Source organism: Podarcis cretensis (genome assembly GCF_951804945.1).
Source record: "Podarcis cretensis genome assembly, chromosome: 3".
Taxonomy (NCBI): Eukaryota; Metazoa; Chordata; class Lepidosauria; order Squamata; family Lacertidae; genus Podarcis; species Podarcis cretensis.
In genome coordinates, this window is record NC_137172.1 from 88,110,929 (window position 1) to 88,137,296 (window position 26,368).

The 26,368-nt window shown below is 40.3% G+C and overlaps 1 protein-coding gene across 6 annotated transcripts in view; it reads right to left on the minus strand.

Annotated features, from left to right (window-relative positions):
• COL19A1 (collagen type XIX alpha 1 chain) overlaps positions 1–26,368 on the minus strand; it is a 193,897-nt gene that overhangs the window by 18,859 nt on the left and 148,670 nt on the right. For 5 of the 6 annotated variants that reach the window (XM_079970398.1, XM_079970399.1, XM_079970396.1 and 2 more), the window contains exons 18-37: positions 25,007–25,060; positions 20,215–20,259; positions 19,800–19,835; positions 18,999–19,052; positions 17,028–17,081; positions 16,220–16,309; positions 15,516–15,560; positions 15,347–15,424; positions 12,284–12,319; positions 12,140–12,193; positions 11,990–12,043; positions 11,123–11,164; positions 10,559–10,612; positions 8,860–8,913; positions 5,408–5,461; positions 2,891–2,944; positions 1,842–1,886; positions 1,555–1,605; positions 1,428–1,472; positions 969–995 (exon numbers count right to left, since the gene is read on the minus strand). In XM_079970398.1, the coding sequence (XP_079826524.1) occupies positions 969–995; positions 1,428–1,472; positions 1,555–1,605; positions 1,842–1,886; positions 2,891–2,944; positions 5,408–5,461; positions 8,860–8,913; positions 10,559–10,612; positions 11,123–11,164; positions 11,990–12,043; positions 12,140–12,193; positions 12,284–12,319; positions 15,347–15,424; positions 15,516–15,560; positions 16,220–16,309; positions 17,028–17,081; positions 18,999–19,052; positions 19,800–19,835; positions 20,215–20,259; positions 25,007–25,060 (1,026 nt within the window). The remainder of the gene's footprint in view (positions 1–968; positions 996–1,427; positions 1,473–1,554; positions 1,606–1,841; positions 1,887–2,890; positions 2,945–5,407; positions 5,462–8,859; positions 8,914–10,558; positions 10,613–11,122; positions 11,165–11,989; positions 12,044–12,139; positions 12,194–12,283; positions 12,320–15,346; positions 15,425–15,515; positions 15,561–16,219; positions 16,310–17,027; positions 17,082–18,998; positions 19,053–19,799; positions 19,836–20,214; positions 20,260–25,006; positions 25,061–26,368) is intronic. The other variant, XM_079970397.1, reaches the window with a different exon arrangement.

Sequence of the window (26,368 nt, forward strand, 5' to 3'; positions counted from 1 at the left end):
GCCAGTACTACTACAGGTAGAGGCTCCAAGGAGTAAATGCTTTTCCATACAAATAATTCCCTGTCAAGGAAAAGGGCTCTAGTCTTCTTCTTCTTCTTTTGTATGGAATATTCATTTATGAAAGCCCTCCCCTGCATCCTGAAAAATGCTTGTTTACCACCTCAGTGAGTGCTAAGCCTCTGAGGGTATGTGCTGCCAGCTGGGAAAATGGATAACACACTTATTTTAAGAACCCTGTGAGCATATCCCTCAGTAAAAAGTATGGTTGTCGAAGGCAGGCAGCAACCTTTTGGGAGGTTCGCATACTTGCCAAGCTCGAAAGTACAGGTGTTGAAAAGGAAAGAAATTCCTAGCTCCCAAACAAAGGGAAACTTGAATGAGAACCTTAGCTGAATCCTGCAGCTGGAGTAACTAGGGAAGTAACCTGCTGACCTTTCACTGGGAGTGGAAAACTCTGTTTTAGGTAAGTACCCCTCTCTGTGCATCAGACATCCTTCCTATTTCTTATTTCTACCAAATAAGCAGTGCTACAGTCTTAAATCACCAATGTTACTAGATAGAAGTTTGGGGGTGTATACTTAATGTTGCTATGGTTCCAAGTTACAGATGTAAAATCTAACCTGAATTGCAACAAGGTTAAGTAGCATTAGGTTAAAAAAAGCGAAACAAAATAAAACAAAAAACACCACATTAAAGAGGATCATGTATCCACTAGCCCCAGCTCTATTCAATTTCCTCACATAATACCTCTCAACAAGTGGTAATTAAAAATAGTAAGTATTGTTTCATTCTGTAAACAAATTTAAGTCTCGCTGTACCAAAAGGAAATAGGTAGCAGAGTTCTAATAAATACTAATATTTTTTTCCCTTCTGAATTAGAAAATGAATTTGAAATTAGGCTGGTGGGGGGGGATTAGTGAACACCCATCCTATCAGATATTTAAGATACATTTAAACCAGTTACATACCACTGCTCCAGTGTCACCTTTTGGGCCCTGAAAGACAAAGAAATAAATATTATTTATTTATTGTATTACGTTTGTATCTTTCCTTTCTTCCACGCTGGGACTCAAGGTCCACAGGCAGTCTCCACCTTAGGCATTGACCGGATGGAAACCTGAGAATACCTGGAAGGGTATTTCAGTTGACCTTGCTGCTCCAAAATGCAAAGGGAAATCATAAAGGAAACCATGTCTATACTAGTAAAATGAATTATCCCAGTTTCCTTTTACCAGGCTTGTTGTTCAAAAGAAAGAAAGAAGCATTTGTGTGCAACTTCTGAAATGTAGTTTAGGCTTCGATCTTGTGCACACCTACATGGGAGCAAGTCCTGTTGAATTCAGCGGGACTTATTTCTGAGGAGGTACCCACAGGTCTGGACTGAGACACTATATTCATATAAAAGACTATAGTAATGCAATACTTACAGGCGCCCCAGGTGGACCAGCGTATGTGGGAACGTTGGCACCCCCCTACAGTGGGAGAAACACTGCATTTGAATCCATGCAAGGTGACTACAACTGCAGAATACTAGGACCACAGACCATAAAATACCTGTAGTTTATATAGGCTGCTCATGCCATTTCCTTCATTGTACGGCACACCCTGAAAAAGTGAAGAAAAGAAAGGATAACAAACTCTAGTGTCTAACAAAGCACAAACACATACACAAAATTCTAACTGGTGCATCAACATGAAAACAGAGCCTTTCCTATGGAGGTTCAGGCCACAATAAATCAGTTACGCTGCTTCAAGTCTCAGGAATCAGTGAGGTACAGCATTTTTCTGCAAAAACATGCTTAGGACCCCCAGCTATTGGCAGTATCATATATTTCACTTACAGGTGGTCCAGGAGGTCCAGGTTTTCCAGGAATACCCTCGTTTCCCTGAAGTGCAATAAAAAACCCACCATGAATATCTCTTTTGAATGTATGTACAAGCAAGGTAAGCAACAACCATATTTAATAGTAACCCCCCCCCCCAAAAAAGGTACTTTCAAACATAGATGTTAGTTGCCTTGTACTTAAAATTCAAGTTTGCATATAAATCAGAATGCCTGGTGCCTATCTATGCAATGTGAGTCACCACAGCTAAAGGACATAAAATGCCTTCCATTCCTTTCCTTGCAGAATTTCATCAGGGACATAGTTCACAATAACAACCCTTAGTGAATGCTACAAGGTACTACCTATGACTGCTCCTTAGCAGAACACAGAATTTAGCTGACAGCTTATTATAAAGAGTAATAAGACTGGGGAAGGATGAGAATACCCTGTTGAAGATAGTATTTTAATTTTTTTTATATAAAAAATAACCACCATCAATTCATGCTGACAAAATTGTCTTTGGAGCATATCGAAGAAAAACAGGCGGTCCATTGTTGTTGCTGTTTTCCTGCAGCAAGTAGCACTGATGTTGATTTATCTATAATATAGAACACATTGCTGTGGATAAGCATTCCGTTGTGCAGCTCAGTTTTCTGTTGCCTTGAACTTCAATTCCTTAACACAAAGATGAGAACCGCAGATGGGCTGTGGGAGGTCCCAGAAGTGCTGTTGATGCTGAAATCTTCAGAGAACTCTAAAGTTAAGATTCTTGGTGTTGATTTCCTCCCTAAGTGCATATGCAGCGAAACTCAAATCACTACCTGGCTAAATCTGTGCCTTTAACTAGATGAAATCAGCATACAATATATATTTATGTGCAATGTGACTGATATGTCTTACTGAAACCTTCACTCTTGGCATTTCAAAAAACTTCAATCTAAACAAAATTAAAGCCTGTACTGATATTGTTTTCATTAAACAGCCTACAAGAAAAAGGAAGTTTAGTAAGCTAACAACAAAATGGTTTGAGGCATGTAAATATAATATGTAAAGGGATAACGTACCTTTTCACCTTTTGTCCCTGGTGAGCCTGGGTGTCCAGGTCTTCCGACAGCCCCCTGAAAAACATTTATTTACTTTTTATTATATTCATTTATTTCATAAAATGTATAGACTGCTTGATTGTAAAATACCTCAAATCCATTGACAAAAAGATAAAACAACAGAATCAATGAAAATTCACAACATACAAAAGTTTAAATACTAAAACAGGTTTAAATGAGCTCAAATTTCTAAACAAGAATGTTTTCAGCAGGTGACAAAAAGAGTCCAACGACTGCTTGATCTCAACAGGCAGGGATCAATAAAATGAGTCTCTCTCTCTCTCACACACACACATATATATGGGTGTGGGTGTGTTAAAATACTGTTTTAGTCAGATTCTGCAAGTTGTACTTTTTGAAGGTCATTTTAAATGGATTTACTTTTCTTTGTCCAAGATTATACTTCTGATAAATTGCTATATCCTGCTGATGAGCCACTGGTGGGTGAAGCTTACTATAAATATATATATATAGTGGGTGAAAGCTATGCTTCTGATTACACCCTCTGCTCTGCAGTAAGCTATCTACAACCATTTGATATTGATCCTTTCTGAAACCACTGTTGATGCTCAAATGACAACTCCAAAGTTGAAATGTTGTTCATTACAGTTGCTAAATTAAGAACAGGGGGTTGTATCCAGTGCAGCTGAAATGCAACGATGCTCATGCAAAGGGAGTATTTCTCGTCCAACACCAGAGCAGCATCTGAAAGTCCATCCTGTGGATCAAGGCACACCACTCATGAAATCTGCCTCTATTCAATTTCCCCCACCCCGCTGCAGCCTCCCATCCCACATCTCAGGCTCCCCTTCAGGGCTTTTAAGGTTTTTTGATGCATACTGGAAACTGCACTAGGGAGAAGCTCTGGGAATTCATCTTACTCAAGCATCATTGTGCTGGTTTGAATACAACTCAATGAAGGAAAGGAAAGTGATAACAATTACAACCTGCCTGTAAAATGCATGTATAAACGGGGCCCTTCAGCTATGAATTGTAGCTGAATTGACAGCCCTATCTTTATAGTCTGAAACAGGAAGCCTATATAGGAGGTTTAGCAAGCCCTTGGTGATCCACATTACCTAAGTAGCATAGTGCATCACAAGCTACTGAGGCCCAATCTGGATAACTGCAACTCTCTTATGTCTTTACCCTCCTCTTCTCACCCATTCAAGAGCAAAAGAGAGAGGCAGAGAGATGGAGAAAGTTCATATTTAGATGGTTGTTGCAGTCAAACATTTCTTACAGATGCAACCATAAACTATTCCTGATATAAGAACAATGGATTGAATCAACACAGCTCAACATATTTGGACAACACAACACGCTGAAGCTTCTAATCTCTATCCCTCGTGAACAAAGGACAGAAAAGAAGGAGGAGGAAGAGCAGGAGATATTGCAGGAATCACTCATGCTCACAACAAACCACGGTTTCTTGTCGCATTTGAAACAGGCCCATACATCATTTGACTTATTTCACATATTCAATCCATATATTTACAATAAATATAATGGGGTGGGGTGGGGAGGATCAATTCATAAAACAGGGATTCTTCACAACATAATGTTAAGTTTTAACATTTGAGTTTTCAGGACAGCATTGTTTTATGAGTTACTGTTGTACAAAACCCATTAGGTCTGCTGAAGACAAAATTGTGGCCTTAATCAGAAAAAGAACCCGGTTGGGGGAGGAATAGCAACAAAAATCAGCCTGAATATCACTTATCAACTATGTCTATGGGACTAGAAACTCACATAAGGTTACCTTCCCTCTTAAATGGTAAGGCATTCCGCGCAAACAAATGTCTTAATTTAGTGGAGGTCATGCATAAAAATGGTATTTATGCATATCTACTTGTCCCAGACTATGAATGGAAATGCACATTTGAATGCACAGCCAATTTGGAAACAACGCAGTGCGGGCAGAGGATACCAGTGTTCTGATGTGTATCCAGTTTATGTCTGTGTTTCTAATCCAGCAAATGATATGCATGGAAGTCTGCTTTCACATGAAGATCTCCTTATCTTCTTTGGAGTATAAGAGTTTAAATTGGATTAACAAGCTCTCTAAAGCTTTAGCCCAGCTCTGGTTTATATAACTAAGAAATACTGGCCCTGGGTTCTTCCATCAAGGACTCTTGCCACACAACAGTCTTGCTGCACTGACTGTAGTTACTTTTAGGTGGTATTCGGGTTGCACAATTGAAGTTGTGCAACCAAGCTGTCCACCCCTCACCTCCTGCAACCCCCCAGACTTTTTGAGATGAGGAAAGTGCATTGGAACTCAATAAATAGCCTATGTGGCCTATTCCCCCCCACAAGGTTTGTGCAAACAAATCAGGATGGATGCTCAATAAACAGGTCATCTGGAAATGTCCTTTCACTCAATTTAGAACAATCCCTCCCTGTTAAAGCCTGATCAACAGGTGCAGCAATGCTGTGCTCAATTAGTTCATTGATAAGGATGGCGCACAGACTTACTGAAGGTCCAGAAGGCCCTGCTACACCAGGAAGTCCTGGAATACCTTGAAGACCCTGAAATGAATAAAAATAAAAGATGATACACATACATATTTCTATATTTGTGAAAATATGGAACCACTGACCTTTTTTTCTAAAATATGTACATCCTTGCAAATAGCATTCTTGTAGTTAAACAGCATATTCTATTTAATTTACTGGGATTACTTGGAATAGTTAACAGTGCTACCCTGCACATGTCTGCTCAAACCCCATTGCTTTTACTGGGATGTTCTCCCAGGCAAGTGTGTTTCAGATTACAGTCTAAATCTAGGGAGAGCTTTCTTTTTATGCAAAATACAAGGATCGTGCCACTGCATCACAAGTCTCCTCTCCATTTCTCATTTAATTGTTTTCATTTTGAAGGCTCTTCTTTTAAATGCTTATTTATTCATTAAGTCACACAATAAATACATTTGATTAGTCTTACATTTGCTTAGATTGTTGTCGTTGTTTTTCCTTTTCTGGACATCAACAGCTTCCCCACCCGCCAATAATGGATGATAGCTGAAGTATCTCTCTGTTACCTAAGGTATGTAACTAGAGTATTGATTTCTTTTGACATTAGTGCTTTTTTAATAAAGAAGAAAGTAATAAAGTATGGATCTGGGGCACAACATGTAATCACCTAGTATCTATTTCTCTTTGACTCAGTGAACAGGGATCTGTTTTATGTTTTGGAAATTTATTTATTTAAGAATACTTATATCCTATTTTATAGCCGCACAAGAGGCTCTCAAAGTGATTTACTTGACTATCTACTAGTATGGCACATTTATTAGCATGGATTTAAACAGCTACACATTTGGCTTCATCACAGAGGGTGATAACTAAACTGTTCCATACAACTTTTACACTTTGCCTCACAAACAATAGGAAGTGTCAAGACAGACAGACTAGTTTGACAGTGTTTCCCTCTTCCGAGAAAACCTTTGGAATTTTAGTTCTATGAGGTGCGGTTGAGGATCTGCAACAGAGAATACAGTTGTACCTTGTAAACTGAATGGAATCTGTTTTGGAAGTCCATTCGACTTCCTAAGCATTCGAAAACCAAAGTGTGGCTTCTGATTGGCTGCAGGAAGCTCCTGCAGCCAATCGGAAACTGCAGAAGTCCTTTCAGACATTTGGGTTCCAAAGACATTCACAAACCAGAACACTCACTTCTGGGTTTGCGGCATTTGGGAGCCAAAACGTCCGAGTACCAAGGCGTTCAGGATCCAAGGTATGACTGTACTCAAACAACAATTCACAAGATTCTTTGGGGGAAAGCTGGACGTTTCATGTGGTATATATTAACCACATATCAACACAGTGCAATTTTATTGTTCCTTTTATCCTCTTCACCACGATAGTCCCCCCCCCCAAGTTGTGGTATAGAGATTCTTGCAAATAAATAGTGAAATCAATTTAAGCGTGTAATGCAATTATGCTCTGTATGCAGGATGGATTATTTCTGCAGGACGCTTTTTAGGTGCTGTATCCAATGAAGTCTGGTTGTTAACCAGATGATTGGTGGTTCGAACCCACCCAGGGATGGCTGTGGGCAAGATTCCTGCATTGCAGGGGTAGGATTGGTACCTTCCAACTCTTCGATTCTAAGATTCCTTTCTATGGACTTACGTTTGTGCAATGGAACCTCCCCTCTTTTCCCTCTCCTCACATACCACCTAGGCAGCAGATTTGGGAAGGGTGCGGGGAAAGAAGAGAGGGAGGGGAAGTTCTGTTGTGCAAATGGAAATCCTTTCACTAACAAAACTACTTTGTTGTAAAGCAACCTTTGCCTATACAGTATATGTACTCATACTTTGCATGTCTACAACAAGGATGGAGAACCTGTGGACCTCTCAAAGTTCCTAGGCTACAAATCCCATCACTCCTGACCACTGGCTGAGCAGCATTTGTTTGGAGCTTGTACATGGTTCCCACATGCTGCGTTTGTGCATGACAGTAAAAAGAAGAGCAGAAGCTATGTGTGCGCCACCAGATTTTGGCACACCGGCTAACATTCTGTTTCAGCAACAACGAAACATAAAAACTAGTGCAAGCCATACCAATTGCTCTAATGTAAAAAGGACATATTTTATTATCCTGGATGAGAATAAGCCCCAAAACAAGAACAAAAGGCTAAGAGAAAGAAAGAGAAATAAGGCAAAAATAGGTTCAGAGACAGACTACAATAGATGCTACATTTTAGGATATCTCTCACCTGTTAAAAAGAAACTGACAGTGAAGTTTGTCCAAAGTTCTGTGAAACCCAATACATTACAACATTGGCTTGAAGTACAGCCCCACTTTGTTGCTCCTGAAACTTTGTACCTTTCAGACCCACTAATGAAATCAATGTTGGCAGTGTAATCTCCTGAAAGTAGCATTAATTTACCCACTTACAGTGCACTAACCTAGAGCTACTGCTAAAATGTAAGAGCCACTGAAAAGCGCTGGATCGCCTAAGGAGCTGATGAGCTGCACAGCAGTAGGACTCTTGCTTAGTAACTGAACGAATCCATATGGCACCCCACTGAACCAATAAAAAGTTTTGCCCAGAATGAACTTGCTCTGGAGTCTCTTAAAAGACTAAATGCCAATTATAAATTGGCCTTTTTGATTATTACTTGCTTGGTTGCCTCGTGGTTCTCAGCAGTAAGGTATTGTAAAAGAGCTGCTTGAAGTCAGGTCTCTGGAATTACCTGCTGCATTTGCTGAGCAGAAAGGATCCAACAAACACATCATAACAAAGCTGTGCCCCTTTCTGTAGCTGGCCTATTTGTCCTTAAAACACAGAGCCATTGTCAAATCTGCCTTTAAATCTATATTAATAGTACCAAGGTCATATTTATACATGCGGCAGTATAAGCAAATTTGTTTCTCAAATCCAAATGCATCCAGCAGTTGGTGTTCATGTATTCAATGAGCAGCACAGAAACTCGTATTTTAGCAACACCACCTACGCTCAAATGACAGAGGCAAAAGATGAGGATATTTAATGAAATCTACAAGCCCTATGCTCTGACTCCAACCAAATTAAATGAAATCACACCCCTGCTTAACCTTCGCAAAACAGTAGCAGGTAGTGGGCACCACAGAACACATAGGGGCCTCTTCTGGTCCCCACCCTCTTGCCCTGGCAATTTCTGCAGTGCTCACCATAGACATTGTACACAGTAGGCTAACAGTGCAAACCCTGTATAACCGTGATTCATAGCTTCACAGAGGGATCCATACTGACGTCAACTGTGCATTGGTGGTGGTCATTGCTGGGGCAAGTGTTGCCATCCAGGGGGAGGTGCTAACCAGGTGCATTCTCAGAAGCCCCTTCAATGGATTGGTGCCCATGGGTATTGGACACCTTAGCAGGGCTCTTCACATCTGAGTAATGGAAACACAATTACGATTGCAACAGAAGGAGTTTTTACCTCATCACCTTTTTCTCCAGGCAGCCCAGGAAATCCACGTTCACCTTTGTTTCCCTAGAAACAAAGAGCTGGATGTCATTGCAGGGTCTGGTTATAAAAACAACCTTACCCAACAACCCCCCCCCCCCCGAAGGCATTTGGAAAAAACGGAACAAGGCTGAGATGATATTGCATGCCCTGGTCCTGGTATCAGCCTGACTTGAGTTCACTGAGAAATTTAGCTTAGATGTAAGGCTGATATACAGTCTGACCTAGAAGTAAGTCTCATTGAACTCAGTAAGACTTACTTTTGAGTACACTTCCATAAGACTGTGCTGTTAGTACCGAAAAACAGAGTAACAAGAAGTCAAAATATTTACATGGATGAATGAAGCAGATGAGCTTGTAAAATTATTTACATAGATATGATAGTTTCATACACTGTTATTCCTGCATCCAGTGCTTCTTTTCTAGAAAAAGGTGCTGCTGGTACCATGAAGTTTTTACAGTACTGTCACACTTTTTAACCAAAAAAAGAGAGGTGTTGGTACTCACTGTAACAACTTCATGGCAAGCGCTGCACTTTCAAACAACAACAACAAAAAGTGCCGGTATTGCGTACCCTTGAGTACCCCCTGGAAAAAAAATTGCATGCATCTCTAATAATACCCAATAAAACAACAATTATGGAATATCCATTCAGACAGAATGAAAAGGTTTAGACTGTCCAACTTCACATAGTTATGGAGTCAAATTCTGGAGCCTGGATATATGCTAACGAGACTATAATTAGCACGAGTATGTATGCTACTGGGACATGGGTGGCACTGTGGTCTAAACCACTGAGCCTAGGGCTTGGCAATCAGAAGGTCGGCGGTTCGAATCCCCGCAACAGGGTGAGCTCCCGTTGCTTGGTCCCAGCTCCTGCCAACCTAGCAGTTCAAAAACAAGTGCAAGTAAATAGGTACTGCTCCAGCGGGAAGGTAAACGGCATTTCTGTGCGCTGCTCTGGTTTTGCCAGAAGCGGCTTAGTCATGCTGGCCACATGACCCGGAAAAACTGTCTGCAGACAAACATCGGCTCCCTTGGCCAGTAAAGCAAAATGAGCTCCGCAACCCCAGAGTCATTCACGACTGGACTTAACTTTCAGGGGTCCTTTACCTTTTTTATGTATGCTACTGCAATATTAGAGTTCTTTAGTGCTGCTGAGGCATTGCTTTTCTGTAATCACCCGAAAGCAGAATTCAACTAGTGTTTCCACATGCTACTTAACAAAGTGCTATGCTATATCATCTGGCAAAGCCCATTCCAATGGCCAATATCCTTCTATAAGACTTATTCTACAAACATAAGTAAGTCCTGTTCAATACGTCAGCTGCAACTGTATAATTGATGGAAGCTTCCTCCTTTTGGCTTGAGTCCCTTAGATACTTCCAGTTCAATGGGACACGGTGTTAGTGAATTGTCTTAACATTTCCCCTTAGCCAGGCAGCTCCTTTGTGTGTGCAGAGGGCACTTTAATTACTGTTTGGCAAACAAGTACAGCCAAACTACTGCTCATTATTATTTATTTTTTAAAACAACAACAGCAACCTGCAATTGCAATATTGCAAAATAGAGCACATGGAAATAAAACGTAAAAAATAATATGAATAAGCAACCATGCTCAACATCTTCATTAACCAGAAAGCTACACAGAGTTCTTGCTTCAGGAACTCACCTTAGGCCCTTCTCTACCTGGGATTCCTGGGGGACCTCTTGGACCAGGATCACCCTAATGAAGACGAAAATGGCGGGCAATATTTTTAGAAAAGTAGTAATGCATCTTGTCACAACGGCAGCTGTAACTTTTAACTCCATGGCCATCCCTGCCAGGTAAGACTGCTATTCTCCTTTTCCCTTCTCAGCCTAACCTACCTCACATGGTTGTTGTGGGGATTAAATGAGGAGAGGGATTATCATGTATATACCACCTTGAGGAAAAGGTGAGATATAAATGCAATAAAAATATATATGCTGGATTTCAACATGGAAAACAGTTGTCAGCACTGTGATCTCCTTCAGTTTAAGAATGAATACCGGTGGTCCATGATAATGTGCTAATTCCAGGTATGCTAAGGGTTTCTGATTTTTTACATCAGGTGGTAAACCAAAAAAGCAGAGCAGAAACATAAAAATTAGACTCTATAGGTAAGAGTAGATTAGCATCGATACTGCGAAACTGATTGCCTCTGTGGTTTTGCCAACTATTGGCAGAGAGCAGGGAATCAGAAAACGCAATTACCTTCAATAAAGCACCCATATCTCCAAGAAGAGGAAGAGCAACCTGAAAACAAACAAACAGATCAGGGAGGGAATAGAGCACCCTTGCAAAGCATCTTACATGACTATATGCATTGTCCATATTTAATAATAAAGGAGGGTGATGCAGCTCTCCAAAGAAATAGAATGACATCGGAAATACTGGCAGGAAATACTACAAAAAGAAAAAGAAAGTCTAGGGTGCAGATAAATTAAATAAATTGCAACTGTAAATTCAAAATTCCCAAGTGCAATATTCAAAGCTCAAAATACAGCCAACAGCAGATCTAGCCTAGAATTGAATTGCATCAGGAAAGCGTAAAACTCATTGTTGACTTTCCCTCCACCATCAGAGGCATTGTAGTTCCATATGTAGTACAATCAAGAGTCCTGCAAAAGAGACAGCTAGGAAGGTCATTATAAGGGCCATCTGAACTTGTGTTCCTTTTAAGATAATTTAGACCTTTCAAATGCAAGTACAGTAACTGTTTTTAAGAGGCAACAACAGTACAAGTGTTCATCAGACTCAGGTGTGGGCAACCTTTCGTCTTCCAGACACTGCTGAACTACAACTCCCACACTGCTGCACTATACACTTTTTGAACTACATGTTCCATTACCCCTGGCCATGCTTGCTGGGGCTGACAGGAGTTGTAATTCAGCAAAATCTGGAGGGCCAAAGGTTCCCCACATCTAATCAAACAAAATCCTAAGTGATTGAAACTGTGAATCTATTTATAATTAATTCAACACATAAGCCTAAACTTTCATATGCTTGCAGCTCTTTAGGTAAATTTGTAATATTCACCCTTAAGTGCATTTGTATTAGAGCCTTGGTTTATATACATACTGGGTCACCTGGAGGCCCTGGGAGTCCTGGCTTTCCATCACGTCCTGGAATACCCTATGGACAGATATATTAAAAGTACTGTATTTTACATTCTTGGCTTTGACAAGAGATACAAATTGCCATTGCAGCATTTGCAAAGTTAGTACTTACATCGATCCCTGGTGTTCCTGGAGTACCTGGTAATCCAGGAGGTCCTCTTGAGCCCTGAGGTGGAAACAAGTTGGGTCATCAAGAAATAGCTGGACAATAAATGCATAAATAGCATTCACCTAAATTTCCCATTTTGTATTTTACCTGGAAGCCCGGTGCCCCAGGAGGCCCCTTAAGACCCTAGAGAGAGAGAGAGAGAGAGAGAGAGAGAGAGAGAGAATGAAAGAGAAATACAAGTCACAGGTACAGAATTTCAGTGTGATACATGAGTACATTTGATTACAGTTCTCAGGCATTGTCATAGAGAGAGTTGGTAGTAAATCACAGATCAAAGTTGGAGGTAACTCTTTTTTAGCAAAAACACGATCTTCACAGGCTTGGCTGAGTGTCAGGCCTAATGAGCACAGCAGCCCATCCCCAGTAAATCCTACCCTATAAAATCAGTTCCCAAGACTGAAAGTCCCCACCTCCCAACATCCCTAGGGCTTTCTCCAAGCAATAGGAGACTGTGCCTGTATGAAGCCTGCTGTTGTTCTGCCCATTTCAGCCCTCTAGGATAGCCCTCTTTTCATTCTCATGAGGTAGAAATTTCAAATGGAAATATACAGTCATTATGAACACCTCTGCTTGCTGATCCAGTGAGAGGAGGGTCACCTGGGGTGCGATTTAACAATCCTTTAGATCAGGCATAGGCAAACTCGGCCCTCCAAATGTTTTGAGACTACAATTCCCATCATCCCTGACCACTGGTCCTGTTAGCTAGGGATCATGGGAGCTGTCCCAAAACATCTGGAGGGCCGAGTTTGCCTATGCCTGGTTTAGATAATATCCAACACATCTCCCCCCAAACTTAAGCAATTTGCCAAGTATGAGAGTGACCCATATATTTGGCTGGATATACTGGATGGCCATTCAGTAAAATTAATCCACACATACCCACACAGTTATATTGCTACAAAGTTTATTGTTGCTATGAGATCCACAAGACAACTGTATTTTATTTTACAAAACTGAAATCAGCACAATCTTTTAAAGAAATGCAGATGTTGGAAGTTTCTGAACAATTTTTTTTAAAGCCTACTTATATTTTAAATAAAATGCTTATGCTCACTTCAAAGCCTGAATGTGAATTTACAGTAATTTATTTCAATTTATTCCAAGAGTTATGCCCTCTGCTCCTAATTTAAACAGAATTAAATTTTATTAAGCTGGCTTCATCAAACAAAGTATGCAATGCATCCCTGTAATTAAGAGCACAGTTCAGGACCATGGTTATTATAACATGTATCCTTCTTTATTGACAAATATGGTGACATTTGACTAGCAAGATGATACAGCATGGGAAACACAATACTTGCTGGCCTTTTGTAAAATCAAATACTCTGGAGTTAACATTTTGACCATCTTCCCTGTTTACGACATTAAAGGCCAGGGGCAATGTTGAAACACGAAGGCCGGTGTGTGTGGGAGACTGAAATGATATATCAATGATCCTCAGGAAAAATTGTCCCCTGTGAAGTGCGTAGGAAGATTAACATTCCCCAGCTATCATGTATTGGTCACAAGACTCTGCATGCCACAGTTGTATTCCTCTCATGGTAGGATATGTATTGCAAAAATTGATCATTTGTTTTGATTTGTGTTTTTAAATTGTTCTCCCATGAAACCTTAAGGCATGTAACCAGATTAAAAAACAAAACAAAAATCCCAACAACCTATAAAATACCAAAAGCATAAAAATATTGGAAGGCTTTATATGCTAAAACCAAACCTCCAAATGGTATGTTAACCCTAGCCACTGAAAGCCAGATAAAAAGATCACACAGTGCTTCAGCAGGTGGAATGAGATCCAGTTGTTTCATCATTCAGTCAGTTATATAGACTACAGTGAGCTAATGGAGGAGGGGTAAACTTCTAGGTTCATATATATACACACACACACACACACACACACACACACACACACACACACTGGTACCTCGGGTTAAGTAGTTAATTTGTTCCGGAGGTCCATTCTTAACCTGAAACTGTTCTTAACCTGAAGCACTTTAGCTAATGGCTCCTGCTGCCGCCGGAGCACGATTTCTGTTCTCATCCTGAAGCAAAGTTCTTAACCCGAGGTACTATTTCTGGGTTAGCAGAGTCTGTAACCTGAAGCGTATGTAACCCGAGGTACCACTGTGTGTGTGTGTGTGTGTGTGTGTATTCAAGACCTTCATATGCCCACTGCCTTCGCACACAAATGGTAGATTACAATACAATTTGAAATCCAAAACCAGCAATGAATAATTTTTTGAAAACATTAAACACCTTAAAACAATATACAGGGTTCAAATGCCTACTCAGCCATGAAGCTCACTGGATAACCTTGGGCCAGTCACTGACTCTCTAACCCTAACCCTACCTCACAGTGTTGTTGTGAGGATAAATTGAAGAGAGGAGAACTATGTATACCACATTGCACTCCTTGGAGAAAAAGGTGCTATACAACTATAAGTAAATGAGTAAACAAACAAACAAACAAACAAATGGCTGACAAATAACAATATATTCCAAATGTACCTTAATCTTTAACATAAAGTAGGCCACTGTGCTTCTAGGTACAGTTACACTCTGAAGAAAGCTTGGGACCATGCTACCAGCCCTGTGATGTAGCAATGTGTAACTCCTTTCTTTCCATTCCTTTCCAATTCCATTCCCATTTCCAAAACCAAGATTAGGAAGGCATTTATGTAGCTGCTTGTTTAAGATATCCCAGAAGGTATAAAACTAAACAAAACACTACATACCCTGCAGTGTGACCCTGGAAATACTATGAGGGGATGTATTAAATGGCATTGTCCCATTTGTGTGAGGGTTTCAAGTTCCAAAATGGAACTCCCACCCCCACCCCACTCGCCTCTTCCCCCCAAAACTCCAACCCTCCAGAGGATATTGGGGGGAGGGACAGAGGAGAGAACAGCAAAGGGAATTTATGTTGTACAAATGAAACCCTCTGCACAAATGAGATGATTTTGTTGGATACAAACCCTGCAACAACTTCATCCCTTCGGAAAATGCACAGTTTCTGTACAGTGGAAAGGAAATGGTGCATATTAAACGGAGGATCACTACCAAGGTTGTATCATCTCAGTAATTCTGACTTACGTAGGGCATTATTAGCCTTGCATGAACATCACAAAAAGCTGGCGGAGGGGATGTACTTACAGGAGGACCTTGGGTTCCATTTCCTGCTGGACCCATCTCTCCAGGAGGCCCTTGTACTCCAGGCAGCCCTCTTTCACCCTGGTGAAGGAGCAAACCATTGTTTATGAACCTTTAAAAGAACTCAGTACTCGGGAAATGCAAAAACACGAATTCTAACAGTTCCCCCTACCTTAGGCCCCCGTGGACCAACTGCTCCAGGAATGCCTGCTGGTCCCTGATTTTTTAAATAAAAGAAAAGAAAATCTACTATGAACAAAAGCATGTGTGTGAAGGAACCATGATATGTTATATAAAGGTAAAGGTAAAGGGACCCCTGACCATTAGGTCTAGTCGTGGCCGACTCTGGGGTTGCGGCGCTCATCTCGCTTTATTGGCCGACTTGGCTGGTCATGTGGTCAGCATGCATAAGCCGCTACTTTGGGTACCTCTGGCAGCATTAAAGTCAACTAACCAAGAGAGGGAATGGGAGAGCGGCAGGATGTTAGCAGATGCTGAGGTAGCATGTGCTCTGTAGTTCTGAGGGAGTTTTCCTCCATATGTTTGGTTGAATGCCTCCTTGCTAGGTACAGGCCCTTTCTGTTTATTTCTCCTCAGATTATACACCATTTTTGTTTAGTTTCCTAAACAAAATCCTTATAACAGGATTCATCTTCTCTCTGGACTCCGTCTGCATTGTTTAAGTGACTTTACTAACATTTGGGATCTTTCTGCTCCACAGTCACAGTTTTGCCACTCTGCTTGTGGCGTGCTCACTCTGAATTAACATGTGAGTTTATATCTGAAGTGCCCATATGTGAAAGGCCCTGCCTTGGGACAGGAGTTGGTTTTGAGGATCTCACGGTCCCTTCTGCCACGTAACTCTATGATACCTACTGGTTTTCCTAGAAGGCTTGATCCTGGAGGTCCTGTGTCACCTTTAGAACCTGGCGGCCCTGGGGGGCCTATGATTCCACCAGAGTCCCCCTATGTAATATAGATGAAAACAATGGTAAAGTCACAGAAAGTAATTAGAAATGTCTCATTAATATGTTTTGTCTTAGAGGTTTGAATTATGACTAGTAACATCTTCGTTTCTTGAACTGCTGTCAGGACTCATGTTACTAATACAATTAACTGCTTCAAAAATGGCACCCTCCTAGCTATATTGACAGTAGCCTTAGCTTTCTCATCTAATGCAGCACCTAAGTAGGTGGATCTTGCATCTTCATGATACTGACCTCTTTTGGCAGGCTTTTGGAGGAGGGATGGATAATTGTCAGTTTGTTAAAGTCATTTTTTTTAGAGAATTGACGAATACTGTACTGCTTTTTTAATTTCTCCTGTGTGCTGCAGATATTGAATTATTTCATTATATTTATTATTTTTCTATTGTATTGTTTCCTATTTTAATGACATACACTGCTCTGGGGCAGACTGGTAAATGATCTCAGAAGTAAACAATGGGATATGTTTCTGCTTTGTTTGCATCTGTTCAATAGATATACAGATATGAGTCTGCAGTAACAGGAAAATTGGCCTCAACTGTGAATCCCTATTCTGTTCAGTAACAAGAAGGCAGCAATAATTTGTACTGGATGATGTTGCTCATAACAAAGCCTGGACAGCTACACTCAAAAGGTTAGTCCTAGGAATCTTTCACCTAATTTGAGAATGATTATTATTCTGTATCACCAAAACATACCTTTTCTCCTTTAATCCCTGGTCTTCCAGGTACTCCATGTTCTCCCGTTAAGCCCTAGTTAATTAAAAAGAAAGACCAAGGTGGTAAGTTTTTATGTCACTTGGCCAGTTAAAAGAGGGTTACTTTTAAGTAGATGGTGGGATTCGCCAAAGTTTTCCTCCTATATAGCAGCCACATTAAAATGTTTGCTAAAAATTCATTTGCTGTCCATATAATATAGCACAGCCTTATTTGAAGGTCTTCAAAACCAGCAAAGAGCACACCCATTTAAAATCCTGTAACTCAAAGAGTGAAAAGTTCTTCCTTTTTGGAGTGGGTTGGTCTAGTTCCTCATGGTTTAGGTGTACAGTTAAAGGACTGGTAATATGCTCTCCAGTAGCAGTCAGTGGGTTGGCATTACTTACCTGGCTCCCCAATGTGGAGGTCACTGCCAGTAACCAAGAGGAGTGAGGCAGTGGGGAGTTGGCATGGTTCAGTGGCATAGCCAATCAGATGCTCCCACTGTTGCACCCACATTGTACCAGTTTCCCTGTCACCTTCTCCCTCTTGGTTACCAGTATCAGCATCCACATTGGGAAGCCAAGTAAGAAATGTTGTCCTATGCTGCTCGGCCCCATGACCACTACTGATACTTTGGGGTTCCTTAAAAATCCTGTGATATTATTTACTTGGGCTCAGTTTCTTCTATCTGTCTGTCTTCTCCCAAAGCACGAAAAATCCCAGTCGGTTTTATACACTCAAAGGATGTAATCAAAAAAAGTGTGACATTATTAAAATGCTACAAAAATAATAAAAAAACCCTGCCCAGTTTTGCTTAAACTACATTGCCTTCGACATTCCAGCTGTGAGTTTCATTATATGTTCTTGCTCTCTTTCAGTTTCCTTAAGTGTTAGGGGAGGGGGGAAATGAAATAAACTAGAATCCATCTAAACAAATGGGGCATTTTAAATAGAGCTCTACACCATTAGCTTTAAAATTCGCTATAGAAGAGACAGCTCTAGAATGAATTTTTATGAATAAAAGCATAGAATTGCAAAGCCTTTTGGCTGTATGAATTAATTTTATTCAAGGAGGAAGTGCATCTCTCTCTCTTTTATGTGCCTGAGGTATATTTCATAGCAAATGAGAAAGACCATAATTTATTTTTTTTTTGCAATCATGCCAAATATTACATGTGAATTCACAGGAAAAAAATGAATTCATTCCATTTAAAAAAAAAACTTGAAAATGAGCATTTATTTATTTTTTACTTTTCTTTGGGAAGTGAAACTTTCAGACTTTTATAGCACTTTCAGAAGTGAAACTTTCAGACTTTTATAGCACTTTCAAATGATTGACATTTACATATGAATAGAAATGTTGAAGCTGCTGTTCTCTATTATGTACTCTGTTCTGCTCTTCAAACATGAGAAAAACACCTGTACATTTTAGTTTGAATTGACTTTACTGTTTCCAATGAAGAGCTGTTTTTACTGGGGGTTTTTAAAAAATGTATTTGGGATTTATTTGTGGTCTTTTATTCGTTAGCTGCTTTATGCATTTTTGCAAACTGAAGGTTGCCATATACATTCAGACATAAATAAAGTAAAATAATATGATTTCTTTATCAGTTTCTGGGAGCAGTAGCAGCATATTAAAATTTGGTTGGTAAAGGACAACTGAGAGGGGTCATTGGATCGGAACACAGTTGCTGTGATTATTTAACATTCAAGTTAACTGTTTATTTGGCACTGTACAGGACAAAGAAATAACACAGGATCTGGACAGCATTCAACTATTTTAAGATGTCAGCAGAACTTGTGAGAAAAAAACCATAATACTGCGCATATTTTTGGCATTTTGTGCAAGTACATAGCTCAGAAGACTGTTTTTTTAAAAATTAATGGTATTAAATAAAGGATTAGAAATCAGAAGAAGGGCAACACAGAGCTTCAGTGTGGTATTTTGTATACTAAATATAACCTACGTACCTGTGGTCCTGGACTTCCAATGGGTCCAAAAGGGCCAGGTTCCCCTGATGCACCCTACAAAAATGTTTTTGAGAATGGTATGTTAAACTTCTAACTATATATGAATGAAAAATGTTCCTGCTATCGCAGACAACACCAAGTCCTTGGTGACAGGACCTGAGTCCTAACCCTCCAAACATCCCCCCCCCCATCTCCAACTGAGCTACCCTGGAAATCTCATTCTCTGGCGACGTGTAGAAACTGACTCAACCAAATCCTCTTCCCTTGCTGGGAAGTCCAGCAGCAAAGGTGCAGAACCTTCTTCCCTGCCGCTGCCTGAACTCCCCACACCTCGAATCCGGGGCGGGGGGGCGGCTCCTCCTCCTCTGATAGAACCTGGCATCCCTGCCCATCCCGGCTAGTGCCATGCAGCCCATGACAGCTCAAACCAATAGGAGACATAGTTCAGCAGCATCTAGAGAGGCAAAAGTCACTGCCCCTTGCTACGTGTAAATCAGCCTTCCCCAAACTGGTGCCCTCCAGATGTTTCAGACAATTCCTGTTATCTCTGACCACTAACCATGCTGGTTGGGACCTATGGGAGTTGTAGTTTGACAACACCTTGAAGGTACCAGTTGGAGAAGGCTCCTGAAAATGATTCACGTTGACATGTAGGCAACAGAGCAGCAGCGACATGAGATCTGTGATATTTTTACGTTCATACTTTATTATGCAGACTTCTGCGAATACACCGACTGTATGAAGCAAACCAAGAATAAATACTAGAAAGAAACCACAGTGACAGGTTTTAGCTGTACTTACTGGATCGCCCTTTTCTCCTTTCTCCGAAGGCTCTCCCTATGACAAGAGTACAGCCTTCTTAATATTTACATGGACTATATTACATGAAACGCCCGAATGTGTAACCCACAACAATCGGCACAGGAACGTAAGAGCTAAACGTCAAGGCACGTACAAGCATTGAGCTGGCATCAGGAAAAGTAACAGAGTACAGAACAAAATATTGTAACCTAATGCATCAGGGAAAACATTCAGAGGACACGTTTCTGCCTATGCACAAACTACACATGAGGATTATAGAGTATACTTGGACAGTATGGCAACATTTAGTTATGCCTGGACTGTTAGTGAGTGCAAGCCATGCTTACTTCCCAGCCAACACATGCAGACAAACAAACCATGACACCCCTAAATCTCTGAGTGGCGAATTACATACCTTTTCACCTTTCGCTCCTTTCAAGCTCATTTTTTCTTGGTAACTCTTGTAATAGAAAGAAAACAATATTGTTAAGGGAGGGGGATTAGGTCAGATATGGGGGATGGGCAGTTACCAAAGGGGTGAGCAGGTAGGTGAGTGAAGCCCTTAGTAATACACACCCAGACATGCAGACACCTTCAGGTTCATGGGGAGGAGGGGAAATAATATAAAAATATTAAATAAATTAGAAACATATGCAGTAAAAGTGAAACAGAAACCACACACTTTCTGTCGGTCTAAAGAGGAAAGTATCCCAGCTCTTTCAGAAAGTATATATGTCTTGAACTTAGCCTAATAGCTCATTCAGTAGAACATGAGATTCTTAATGTCAGGGTTGTGTGTTCGAGCCTCACACTGGGCAAAACTTCCTGCATTGCAGGGGGGTGGATGAGATGACCCTCATGGTCCCTTCCAACTCTATGATTCTGTGATTCAGAAATTGCAGAGTTTCCATTGGTCTATAGAGGAGAGCTTTGCCGCTCTTCCAGAAAGTAAACACCACAGCCTCATACTTTGACCAACATCTAGGCCAAGGAAATTCTAGGGTCAGCCAATGAGAACATGCCCTCGCTTTTGGAACTTGGTCCATAGTCTGTGCAGTTAAGAAAATGCTTTCAGTTTATCTTAACAAGTATGATGATACCAGTTGTGTATCTTTGGAAAAAGCTTCTTCAGATATGTGCCCAGATTAAATTAAAACCAACCCTGGGCAACCTGCTCCAAGTCCCCTATTTGAGCTGTAGGGAGACTGGATAGATCTTTCTTGTGGCAGTCCGGGAGTCCTGCTTCAGGCATTAGAGTAGAAATAGTGGAGACCGAATGAGTGGCTCTTGTTTCCTCATTCCCCACTTTTATGAAAATAGCTTTAAGTCTAGCCTTGATAGTTGGATCATTCCTCACATGAGCATTTGGATGTATCGCCTCTGAGCTTTGGTTCTTCGGTTCATTTTAAAATTAACAGACTAGGAATCCTTAAGCAAAATCGCTGTCTCTTAATGATACCAAGCATTTCCAAGCTCTTCATTGTAACTTCAACACGCAGCATTGCATATAAGTGTACTTTTCAGAACAGTATGTGCATTTTATTTGCTCATTAAAAGCACAATTGGGAGGGGAAATATATCAGAATGACAAAACAGGGAAATGGAACAAAACAACGTTTTCAGAATGTATATAAATTTTAAATATTGGAAATTTATTCTAATGGAAATGTTCCAGTTCAAGAACTCCATATAAATCACGCAAATGACTTTGCATACACAAAAGAAACTGTTAAATGTGAATCTATTCAAAGTAACAATGGGCTCTCTAATGGTAAAGATGTGAGCTTCAAATGATAAAACAGCTGGTTATAGGCAAAAATTCCTGCAGGAGAGCTAAAGGGAGAAAGTCAAGGGCTAATTCACACAGCATGCCAAGTTGACTATGTGAATTGGCAATAACAGTGGTACACAGTTTGTTCACTGCAACCAGAGTCTACCTGCACAAGTCCATCCAGAGTATTCAAGATTGGGAAGTGGATAGGGGTGAATGCCACATAAACAACGCTACCCCTTAAGACTTACCACCTGAAGTGGGGTGAGTTCAACCCTGCTTTCTCTGCAGGGACCAGCAGCACAATTACATTTTCCACAAGGACCTCAATTCATGCAGCTAATCCAACCATGTCTCTGTCTGTCATGCATATGATATCAGGTGGGCGAGGTTTTGGTAAAACTGGCTTACAGGCCAAATTCGGACCCATGCTGGGCCAAATTTGGCACAGGACTGCAGGTTCCCTAACCTTGCCATAAACCTTTAGCATCTGCTCCTTTCTCGGAGGGTTTATAGAGACACTTTTGTGGTAAGCAAATGTCAATAAAGCTCAATTTAAAGTGAAACATTAAAATCCTAACCAAAGCTTTGACTTCCATTTATTCAAATGAACTTCTGAATTCTGAGCGTGCTCTGCTGAAGCAACCTGGAAGTTTCAAAATGTGGGGGAGGGTGGAAGGGGGAAGAAAGAATCTGAGAAGTATGAAGTTGGTTCCTTCCTGCTAAACTAGCAAGGAGGATAGGATTGGAAAGGTGCTTTGGAAGAAAAGAGAATGGAAAGCTGGATTCCAAACCATCTAGCAGGAATGTCAGGTCATGTTAACATCAGCATTCAGAGATGGCAAGTCTTGAGCCGAGGCCTATGAATGCAGCTTTATTTTAGACTGCCTCACAAATCAGGAATTTGTGCCTCTATTCAATGTGAGACAGCTTCCTTAACTCAGGGAGCACATACACATACAGTTCTACACAGTACATCTCAGGATTGCACATACTTTTGTATGGGAGGTATGAAAATTTTGGAGGCAGTACCATAGAAGTATTTTGGGTGCATCGGCCAGGGTTTGATGAATATTATCTTTCCTGACTGTCTGATTTTTAGGATGGTGGTTGTCAGGAGAGAGAATGGAACAAAGCATTTGCAGATACCTAGTTATGATGTAGGTGGGAACCTTTAGAGTTCCCTTTCTGTGACTAGGAATACATTCAGCTTTGGAATACAGGAATACGTTCAGCAAATTGTAGTGGAGAACAGGAGCCCATTTAGCCATGCAGCTATGTAAGAATGAATCTTAGCCTAGTAATTGCAAGTTTATTGTTGGATCTTGGAAAACTTGCTAAAATCAATGGAACAGATCTGCCAACCAATCATGTACACTTATAAAAATCTGAGCATTGTTTGAATATTGCATGAATCCCTTTACCATACAGAGATTTAAATACATTACACATACACCTCTTTATCTTGGCTTTTGACACTTGAGATGTACATTTTTAGGACCCATCCTATTTCTGTGTTTGTAAGTTGTTTTAAATTGGGACCTTAGGGGGAAGGGTGAGTAAATAATAGTAATATGCATTGTACACATAGGAATTAATTTATTCTTAGGCTCAATGATGGGAAATTTATTGGTCACATAACATAATTTCAAGAGAATGGTGATGTTTATGTCAAACATATGAAGACCAATCACTCATTTTAATAGTTCCTTAACATCCAGAAAGGACAATTTGTTCTCCTAAATACTGCTAATGTGATATACTGCTCTGAAAATTCATCACCAGGCTTGCAGGATCAGCCCTGCTGTGAGTTGAATCTCTGGTTCCAGAGAGTCTAAGTATCTAAATCTGAGGTTTAGATTGGTGAGTCATCTTCCATCATCCCAAACACTAAACTTAGCACTCCTTTTCAAGCAAGTTGCTTGCTTGGAAATAAGTCATTAAATGCTTTGCCCTGGGCAGCAGAAATGAGGAGTTTGCTGATGCACTGTAAGAGGATTTAAAAGATGATTAATTTCTTGAAGGCAAAACAGCTGGCCCATGTTTGGCCAGAAGATATTAATTGGGAAACATGAGATGACTTAAGAATTTGTAGAGCCTCATGGTAGTGAGAAACATGAATCTTGCAGACAGATGTATATCAAACCCTGAGGACCTCCACTGTGGCTCATGTCACCTGCCATAAAGTTAATCTTAAATATGAAATTAGATGGCTACTAAAACTGATGCCAAATACACCAAGAAAGATTACAAGAAACAAACTATTTGGGGTGGGAGAATATCTCAGTGTAATTAGTTGCTCCATACCAGAGAATGGATTAGGAGACATATGCAGAAAGCAGCATTTCAAATTACTCAAACCCAGTGGGGTTCTAGACAGTAAATGCTACAGCACAATAAATATGTATACTGAAGGCTGCAATCTCATGTGAACTTTCTTAGGAGTTAAGACCCATTGATCTGAATGGGCCTGCTTCTGAGTAGGCAAGCTTAGAATTTAGGGAAATGCATTTTGTAGTGGCACTGAATTTACTGGATCCAATAGTTTGAAGAGAAGAAGAGTAGAAGAGTTCGGATTTGATATCCTGCTTTATCACTACCCAAAGGAGTCTCAAAGCGGCTAACATTCTCCTTTCCCTTCCTCCCCCACAACAAACATTCTGTGAGGTGAGTGAGGCTGAGAGACTTCAAGAAGTGTGACTAGCCCAAGGTCACCCAGCAGCTGCATGTGGAGGAGCGGGGAATTGAACCCGGTTCACCAGATTACGAGTCTACCGCTCTTAACCACTACACCACACTGGCTCTATATATCAAGGCTATATATAAAACACAGGGCTGTCATCTTGTGCAACTGATAACCCAGATCCAATTTTTCCATGTGCACATTGGTGCAAGAGTGTCCACAGAGGAGTGCTTTAGATTTTCTACCTCTGATTCCTCAACTAATGTTTGCCATACACACTAGAGGGCAGTCTTTGATGGGATGTGTCTACATAGTATGAACATGCCCCCTCCCCTCAATTACTAAGTACCCAACCTCTCCTACTTTTTTTCCAATTTGGGAATGTATAAAACAAAATCCCCAGGAACTCTGCAAGAATGTTGCCAACATGTTTCACAATGGGCAAAAACGAAGGGCTGTGCATTTGGGGTCAGTTGGTAGGATGGGAAAATACACAAAAAAATAATCTGTAACCATGAAGGAGATTCTTGCAGAAGATACCCTTGACCTGTAACTAGAAAGGTTGAGAATGTCCAATTGTATGCTTGCTTTCCTCCCTCCCAGATGATGGCTTTCTAAGCAACCCATTATGTAACCCAGACATTTAGCAAATATTTAAAATCTTGGGAAAAGTTGTCAAATGATAGATGAAATTAGAAGTTGTGCAAGCACATATATCTTCCATAACATCCCATGTAAAATAATTGCCCATACCTGGTAAAATGGACCTTTAAAGGAATCTTGAAGCGCTAACACACCTGGAGGACCCTAGAAAGAGAAAACAGTTCATTGTGTCTGGTCAATATAATATTTCTGGCTCGACAAAATAGTGTGATAGGCATTATTCATTTATTTTAACTGAACTGAAAGTATCTCCACACAACTGGAGATTATATATATCTTATATGAAAAATTGTCACAGGCCAGCATAAAAAATATGGAATTTTGCTGTTTGTCCTTGTGCAGGGGCCATGCTAATAATCTTCTCTGTATCATTCAATTTTAGTATGAGTGCTGCCAAAACAAGCCCAGTATCTATCTATGAAATAAAAAACCTGTTCTTATCCAAAGCAGATGAAATTTGAAAGACATTTGATTACTGTCTAAGGTCAACAAAAATATAATTAACATTAATCTTGGTCTGAATCACTTTTGTCAGGCTCCATAAACATAAAATGTTCAGGCTTAACAACTTTAAGGTGTATAATGCTACATTAGAAAGGGAGTGGTGGCAAACTTCCAACAACTTCTATAAGACATATCAAATCCCCAAACTTTCTACTCCTGGTAACACACAATATTTATTTGGCAGTTAAATGCCTTACACGGTCAGAGCAATAGTCCATCTACCCCAATACTGTACTATTTTGACTGGCACTAGCTCTTAAAGCTGGGATTGAACCTTGGACTTTATATATGCAGAGCATGTGCTCTACCACTAAGCTGAGGCCATTCCCCTTAATGTGATAATGCTACAACAGAACCACAGTTCAAGTGAAAGTATGTTGATAATACAGTATACTGTAATGGTGTCTGTCTCTGTGTGTGTTTACTGCTGTTTTTAGTATTTTAAATGTTATTGCAAATGTTATGGTCTGACTTGGCACCTCAAACTTTTTTTTGACGAAAAGACAATGTATAAATGTTTTAAATAAATATACAACTTACAGCAAACCAATGTGCATTTTTGAACTACAGTCTGTCTAGAGAAGCTGTCAAGGTTGGAAAGCAGAGCAACAATCCAACTAAAAGGACTGGGAAAACATTCAGTATTAGAATTATCCTCCCCTCCACCTGCCTTATCACAGAGCAAGATGATTTTCCAGGTTAAGAGGACTGTCAAATTCATAAAAAAGAAGCGGACCATCAAGGGAATTGAAGCTAGTCTCAGCACAGTTCATAAATTTGAGCAGAGGACCACCCCAAGAGAGCTATCCTACTACAGAAGCTTCCACACTTTGAAAAGGTCTAATCAGGGCATGCCAAACAGGATCAATCATAGCTGCGGCCATTGAGGCCCAGAATTACAAAATGATAAATATTTATAACTATGCAAATATATAGACTTTTTAAGGA